The 8450-nt window shown below is 39.2% G+C and overlaps 1 protein-coding gene across 3 annotated transcripts; it reads right to left on the bottom strand.

Annotated features, from left to right (window-relative positions):
• Positions 1–2183: 2183 nt before the first annotated feature.
• tardbpa (TAR DNA binding protein a) lies at positions 2184–7424 on the bottom strand. Of its 3 annotated transcripts, XR_004020185.1 has the most exons (7): positions 6694–7424; positions 5956–6119; positions 5708–5848; positions 4896–5066; positions 4589–4673; positions 3609–3755; positions 2184–2785 (listed from the first exon to the last, which is right to left on the bottom strand). XR_004020185.1 is itself a non-coding variant. In XM_030733563.1 (6 exons), exons 1-6 carry the CDS (start codon positions 6932–6934, stop codon positions 3661–3663), a joined length of 897 nt encoding a protein of 298 aa, XP_030589423.1. In that variant the 5' UTR covers positions 6935–7424; the 3' UTR covers positions 2860–3660. The 3 variants fall into 3 exon arrangements, 2 of the variants coding, with proteins under 2 accessions (XP_030589423.1, XP_030589422.1); XM_030733563.1 differs by lacking the exon at positions 2184–2785 and having other exon boundaries at positions 2860–3755; XM_030733562.1 differs by lacking the exon at positions 2184–2785 and having other exon boundaries at positions 2860–4673.
• Positions 7425–8450: the final 1026 nt, after the last annotated feature.

An 8450-nucleotide genomic window follows, 5' to 3' on the forward strand; every position in this document is an offset into this window, starting at 1 on the left:
ACCATAAACAGGCTGCTCCATTATCATAGGGAAGCACAACTTAATGGGGCCTAGTATTCTTAATGTGGCCTGATGCTATGCAGGGGTTGCATTAGAGCACTAGAGGCTACTAGAGCTCAGTTAAAGGAGTGCAGGTGCAAGATGACACCTCTGAGTCATGTGCAGACACAGCAGGTACCAAGGAGACAGTGTGACAATGATGCATCACGAAGACTGGATGACGGACACAAATTGATTTTAATCAAGATCAAACCTGGTCCATGTCTTCCATTTCAGATCAGTCTCAAGGATTTCTATAAATCATTTAAGATCCATTAACAACACACGGGGTCTATTGCTGAAAAATTATGTCATTTATCAGGGCTGTGTGTGTGTGTGTGGCGGGTTTCATCAGCCCTTAATGACAGCAACCTGGCAACCAAAGCCAACAGCTCAATGACTGTGCTGGTACACTAAAATATTCACTGGCAGAGGCTTTCAGCACAAGCTTTGCTGCAGTTAGGCTGCTTAAAGGTCGAAGGTGTTTGATTTTGATTCATCTTTAGCAATGGGAACAAATTGGGTGGTCCTCATTTACTGTAGCTCAAAATAAAGTACAGTATACAGTAGTAATGTAGTAGTGGAGAATCTACACAGAGAGAAACAAATTTATCAGGCTTAAACTGGACATGCAATTAGAGGCACACTTAGAGGCGCACTTCTGCTTCCTGGTCTACTAAAGCAGATTAAATATAAATATGACATCATGTGACTGAAGCTGAATCTTTCTAAATGTCTAAAATATCAAAGTTACTTATAGAAGAAAAACAGCTTTAAACTGACACCACGACAATAAATAACATTAAAAACCTGTGTGGGTACATGGAAAGTGGTTTAATTTGGACTGGAACTGACGTCAAGTGAGTCACTCATGAATTAAGGGTTTATGAATCAGACGCAGTGGTCAAAATGTCATCTATTTTGTCTGGTACTTAAATCCCACGCCCTACCAACCAGTGACAAGACGAGACTCTAATACAACGAGATAAATTGACTGAGGTTCAGTTTAAGTGAATTCCAACATCAATTACAATTTTAGCCGTATGCACACTTGATTCTTTGGCTGCATCCATACCCTTCCATATAAATTTAAAAACCATAAATCTCATGTTTGAGCTTTATTTTTGCAATGTATATGAAAATGCTCACCTTTTTTTTTTTATGGCTGTCTGAGCCACAGTTGAGATAAACAGATGCATACCTCAGTGAGATGATGGCAGAGAAGACCCTCAGAAACCAGACGGCCTCCTGGAAAAGACCACGCTGAAACAAATTCTTCTGGAAAACCTTCCCAACCTGCTTGCAGTGGGAAAAACCACATTAATTCACACCGTGTTGAAATGTTTATTTATTTATTTACTTTTAACAAAGTTTTGAAGTACAAAAGGGGAATTTTGATACTTTTTAAGCACAAGGAAATTAATGAACCTTGCTGTAAAATTTAAACTGATTGGTCTTAATGCCTTTTTTCTTTTATACCACACTCAAAAGTTCCACTTAATTTATGCATTTATGTACAGTTCTAATGAGCTTGTCTTTCAAATTTCATATAATTTTCTAACAAAATGCACAACAAAAACATCTTTTCAGAAAACTTGTCAGACGGCCCATAAAAATAAGGGACTTCTACACATTACTTAAGAGTCATTTAGAGTGCCAAAGAGCATTTTTCCCGCTGCTTGCAGACAGATTAGGAATGCATTTTAGGTGTAAACTGAGTGCAAACTAATTTTCACAGACACAAAACTCCTACATCCCTATAAAAATTAAAATAGGGACCAATTTAAATAGATGAAAGGGAATGTGGGAGTCTTGTTCAACAAGCAACAACAACAGAAAAAAGTATAATAGCACCATCATGAGGAATAAATTTTAAATTACATCCACTAACAGAGTCCACTGTGTGTCTATACACACAGGGTATCGTCTATATATTACACACAAGCTAGTTTTTTTAAAAGATGCTTTGGGAGTTTCCACAATGGACTAAATCTGAGTTTTTAAATAAATCCCAAAAAGGGATATGGATTACAAGCAAAGAAAACTGTAAAGACTATAGCCTGAAGCTAAGCCCAGTTTATAAAAAAAAAAAAAAAAAAAAAAAAAGGAAAAAAGTGACATTTTATCTACATTGAGAGACCACAATGATTACAAACTCCAAACTTTTATTTTACAATGCAATGCTATATGTCAGAATACAAGGTGTGAATTGCTGCTGGCATGTTCAGTCAGTTAAGTCCCTTTGTTAAGAAAAAAAAAAAGGATCAGTCAGGTGATACATTTCAGCCATGTTACAATCAAGGCAAACAACACTTCCTGCTACAGTGATAATTTCTGACCACGTCGAACACTTGTCTAATTAATACTTTGATATCAGTGACTGTTGGGAGACAAAAGGATAAAGCATTTACTGACAAACAGCCATTTTTAAATTTTTTTTTAGAAGGGCAGGATCAGTCTCACAGATTGGGGATCAGACAAAGGTTTGATCACTGCCCAACAGCAGGTGTTACTTTGGTCCTAACTGTGACATCTCTATGTATGAAAAAAATACCTCGATTGTCACTGAGTATGGTCCGCTCTAAATTTGGTGCTCCGAGGTTTCTTGCAAGTGAGGTGAAGATCCTTTTCAGGATTAAGGTTCATTGTGGTTTGCACCGGCACACCCAACAATGGCTTCAGCTTCCACGCAACTGACTCCCACCTTCATTCAGACGAAAACCTGGGCTTTCCTTGTCCGAGGTCCCTATACATGTGAATTAAAGTGTTGGCAGTTCAATTAATGTAAAGTAAGTCAAAAATAAGTGACTGTCAAGAGGGTATCATACCTAGTCAAATTCAATTTTATTTCAGACTTCCTTTTATTCACAAAACATAGAAAATGCATTCGTAACCACTTCAAACACAAACTTTCAATGGGAACTTATCAAACATTCACCACATCAACTTCTGAGCTCGCTTTCAAACTTCACTCTTTCAGTCCCCCCCCCCCACAGACTTCACTAGCACAAGGTCACATTTTCACACAGAGAGGGTGGTAACAAGGAGAAAGTAAAGCACACAACCAGACACAGCATTCACGTCAAATCAGATAGCAAGAGAAAGCTACAAAAGGATACAAATACTCATAGCACTTAACATTTCACTGTGATTTTAAAGGATTAACGTTGATAGAAAAACAATGAGAGAAAGAGACCATAGGGATCTCGAGATGCAATAAATGTCCTTGTGATGGCCATTGTGAACACACTCGTACTTGCTTCTTCCTCTCACACTCGCACAAAGCCACAGGTTCTTCAACTCTCGCAGGCATTTGTCTCTTTTGGAAACAAAACAAAACAAAACCCAAACAAACAAAAAAAAAAAACAACAACAAAAAAAAAAAACTCTGCACCAACAGTCCTTCTCACACCGCTTTCTTTCATTTTGCTCTCCCGTTCGCTCACTCTCACTCGGTCCAACATCAATCCCACTCATTGATCTCGAAAAGCGACAAGAGCAGACATGATTTCTATATCCCAAAAAAACAAAAACAAAAAAAAGGGGAGAGGAAAGAAGACAACACCCACCGTCTAATACAGTATATGCAGAGTGAAGCTGTGTTCTTGGATGACAAAGCATTTACACATGGGAGGAGGGGAAATGATACTGAGATCTGTCGAACATTGCTGCCAATGAGGCGCTTCCTCCCGGGAAATTGGGAAAGAGTTGGTGAACTGCAGAAGAGATTTTCATGAAGGCGTTTCCAAAAGATGTCAAACAAAAACAAAAAGATACAATCAAATGCATACATATATATATATATGTGTGTGTATATATATATATAATTATATAAAGCCCATCATTTCACAAGGGGCAATTAGGGGCTCTTGAAATACTCGTGCATGTTTATAAATAATTTTATCCTGCATGCACAGTCATCTTTGCGTAACATATTCTCAAAAACAAAACCAGGTAGTGTGGCAGCTTCCACTAAAACTAAACTTCTCAGCCATTCAATGCATGACTACATAATTAGTCACACACAAGTATAAATTTCCTCTTTAACAAAATAAAAGGCAGTGTATTTTTTTTTTTAAATAATATCTAAGCCATTCCCCCTCATAGGTATACTTACCAGGTCAGCCTTATAGCAACAGAAAAAGTCAGCTCACAGCTATCTACATTCCCCAACTAGAAGACTTAGATTCCATAGATGTGCCAAAGCCAGAGCTGAAGCCACTGCTGGAGGCCGTGTTAGTGCCTGCAGCCCAACCAAGGCTAGCTGTGTTGGGGCTACTGTAACTGGTACTTGCAGAGCTATAGGTCTGGTCTCGGGTTGTAGTGGCTGTGCCTGCCGTTGTGGTCAGACCCTGCTGGTTAGCCAGCATGCCCATCATTCCCCAACTGCTCTGCAGTGCTGCCTGAGCAGCAGCCACCATGGCTGGGTTTAGACTGAGAGCCCCAAAGTTAACCCCACCGCTACCGCTGCCTAGTCCACCACGATTACTGCCATAGCCCTGATTGAACCCACTAGCCCCAAACCGCCCTCGCTCCATCATTTGCCTACTATTATTGTGTTTGGGCTCAGCATTGGAGATGTGCACGCTGACACCCTTGATGATCAGGTCCTCTCCACACAGAGCTTGGGCAACCTGAGAAAGAAATGAGTAACAGTCTATGTATGTTTTTTTTTTTTTAACAGTATAAATAATCTGTAATATAGCTCTCATGTTTTCCACTCCTACACCAAACTTCTATGCTTATACTTAGTGAGATTTATTACAGTTTTTTTTTTTTAAGCACACATATTAGGTCTCTCGCACTCCTCCTGTATTATCATCTACTCAAAGCTTGTCATTTAAGGTGACTCTTACCTGGTCGTCAGCAAATGTGACAAATGCAAACGCCCGAAATGGTTTGGGAATGAAGACATCTGTGACTTCACCATACTGCATGAAGTACTGCCTCAGATCATCAGTTGTCATGTCCTCTGTGCAACGACCGACAAAGATTTTACGGCTCCGCATGGGCTCATCAGGACACGCCTGAGAGGACAAAAAGCCACAGCCACCATTTCATTTTAAGGCTGCTTAACAATCTAGATTCAGTTTTCCAAAAGCTAATCAACATTTGTAACCTGTATTAAACTTAGACTAAGGCAGATGATTGTTTTTTTTTGTTTTTTTAAATCCACCAGAATCACTTGTTACATATCATTTTAAAACTCTTCTCTTGTAATTTTGCAAAGAAGGTAAGGACAGCAAAAAACCGCCAAATGATTTATAGAAGTTTATGGTTGCGTGCAGTTTGTTTTCCAGTTTTAACTTCTTAACATCCACCAGATCCCTGGCGACCCATCTAGTGTCAGGGTCTAATTAATGTTTTCATATGGAATGCCCAAATGGAAAAGCTTTTATTAGAAAAACTGCCGGGAAGTATGAGAAATTATTTGAAAGGTAACAATTCATTTCTGAGAATTTCCTATTCAGGTTGCGGCTAAGAGAAAACCCTACCCTAACCCAAGGCGAGTTGTTAATGGGTAATGATTTTGAATGTAAAAATGTCTTAGAATGTTCATTAAAACAGCAGATGCACATAATCCGCTTATTTTAAATCTAAAGTGAATCTAAATTCATTTCTATTAGAAACACTCCGCTGAGATGCAGTAAAATCGTACCCACCCTACCTTTGAATTGGGAAGTTTACAGTCACACCACCTTCCATCAATCATGTGTCTCTGAGCGATGACTTTGGTTTGCGTCTCGTAGTCAGTGAACCGGACAAACCCAAAACCTTTTGAATTGCCAGTTTTTGCATCTCTCTTCACCTGAAATGAGGCCAAATGAGCAAACTTCGTTATTAATGAAAACAAGAGATACACCCTTGTTCCACGACATCAACGAAAACAGGGAGAGCCAGATGAGACATCAATACCTGCACCATGATGACCTCCCCAAAGGTACTGAAATAATCCTTAAGGTCTTGTTCTGTTGTTTTCCATGGCAACCCGAGGACAATAAGATCTGACGTCTTCTGAAAGCCTCTTTTAATCTTCACAACCGAGGCAGCATCTATTTCTTCCATCTTCCTTTTGTTATCTATAATGAAAAAAACGTTCCAGTGAGAATAAAACAAAACAAAAAACGTCATGTAATTACAAGGGTCCTCTAAATAAAGCAAAGGCATGAAAACCCAAATACAAGTTTACCATGTCAGTAACATGTTGCCATAACAGCCTCCACTAATCTGTTACAATTTTCCACAGTTTTACAGCCTTGCTGCAGGATTAGGTCACATTCAGCAGCATACAAATAAGCAAGGTATTACTATAGGCCTTTGAGCTTTAGTCAGTCCAGTTCAACTAAACTTCATCAAAAAGCAGTCTCTTATTTGGCGTCATTTTGTTTTGTTTTTTTTAGGCCAGTCTAATACAGTAATCTCTTATCTCTTTGGAGGGTCCAGTTTGTGGTGCTGTTGATTATTGCACTATAATAATAATAATAATAATAATAATAATAATGAGAGATGTGTAGTAACAAACCTTGTTTACTTTTCAGTAATTCAGTATTATAAAGCAACTTAACTACAATGTGAACACTCTCCATTCAAATATGGACCAAAACAATATTAATGGTAATAGGACTTATTGCTATGACGCTCTCAATTAGTCACCTTTGGGGTAATTGACGATATACACCAGGTTTCCCCAGTCGTTCTCCGGTGGGTGCAGAACACCCTCCACAAGCCGGACTCCCCTCATGCACTGGGTCTCTGGGTTTCTGTATCGCAGCCCGCAAGCCCCTGGAAACTGAGCTGCTACCGATGACAGCAAAACAGTACCATCGTCCTCTGAGGGGATCTCCATAGGCTCCTCATTTTCATCCTCAGCCACCCGAATGTAAAGCTCCGACATGGTATCCAGGATGGCTGAGCTCTGCTCCAAGAGAAGTCAGCTGGGAGAGCTCAAGTTATCAGTAAACACCGGAGCGGTGCGAACGGGTCCGTGGAGTTTACCCTGTTAACTGTGTGTGAAGCAAAATATAACACAAGCGCAGACACGTATGTGAAACAGTCACTTTACAACTCTCTGGCGTTCAAAGGCCGGCAGCAAGAAAGCTGGATGTTTTCTTTAACAGAAACGACACACGTAAACAAGTTAGCCAGCTAGCTACCGAGTTAGCACACTTAAGTCAGCTAGAAAAATGAATGGCCGTCCAGTTCTGCGACGCGCTGTCAACAAATGCACAGCTCCTCCTCTTGCTAACGAGCCCGTGGCCGAAAATTGTACTTTAACAACAACATCGACAAGTTAGCGTATTAGATTAAACGTAACCACCAAAGTGAGCATTTCAACACACAGCTAACCCCTTTAACCTCAAGCTAGCTAACAAAATGGCTGCTGATGCTCACCTTGTAAAGATGACATCATCGACTTGGGAGGGCGCACTGTTATTTTATTTGTGGGGTTACAAAAAAAAAAAAAAAAATCATTTTTAAAACGTCTTCTGAGTAGATTGATTTATGACTATCAATGCTCTGTGAACTTTAGTAAATTTAAGTTCAATCTAATGTGCGTTTTTATGTTTATCCAGTGGGGTCTCCTAACTTTTTTGTGCGAAGTTTAAAACTCCCGATTACCCTCACATAAAGTTTTAAGCCCAAACAAAACGTGCGTAATATTTTGAAGAAATGAAACGAAAAAAGTAGAGCCCAAGCGATGCAAAGGTTGGCCAGTATTATTGCCCGATATTGTCTAATACCAGATATCCAAACCTGCTGTCTTTATGGTCATTTGTGAAGCACATTGCTGAGACTCTAATAAACAATGAACACCTATTTTCCTCTTTTTCAGTATGACGTAACTATGACTGTAATTACATTAAAATGATCAGCTATATCGATCTTAGAATTGTTTTTACTACCTAAAAAAATCTGTATGTGCACTGACCCCTAAAAAGGAAAATGGGAAATAGGTGCAGTGATTTATTGAAATGTGCAAACATACATGGAAATACAGGATATAAGACAAAAAGAGAGTTTTTACAATTCTAATAAGGTTGAAAGTCCTTTATTTTTCAACACAGCCTGAACTCTCTTAGACAGCTTTCTTGTAATCTCTTTAAGTAGTCTTCAGGAATAATTCTCCAGCTCCTCTTTGGATGTTGGCTGCATTTTGTTCTGTTCTCTGTCAAGATGATCCCACATTGCTTCAATAATGTTGAGGTCTGGGGTCTGGGGAGACCAATCCATGACTGATAATGTTCCACTGTGTGTTTTTCTATCCAGGTTTGCTTTTACTGCATAGGCAGTGTGTTTGGGATCATGGTCATATTGAAAAAGGAAGCAGCTGCTAATCAGACTCTATCCAGATGGTATTGTGTGGTGGATTAAAATGTGACTTTTCTGTGTTCACAATTTAATCAATTTTG

The sequence above is a fragment of the Archocentrus centrarchus genome, chromosome 7, assembly GCF_007364275.1.
Source record: "Archocentrus centrarchus isolate MPI-CPG fArcCen1 chromosome 7, fArcCen1, whole genome shotgun sequence".
Lineage (NCBI taxonomy): Eukaryota > Metazoa > Chordata > Actinopteri > Cichliformes > Cichlidae > Archocentrus > Archocentrus centrarchus.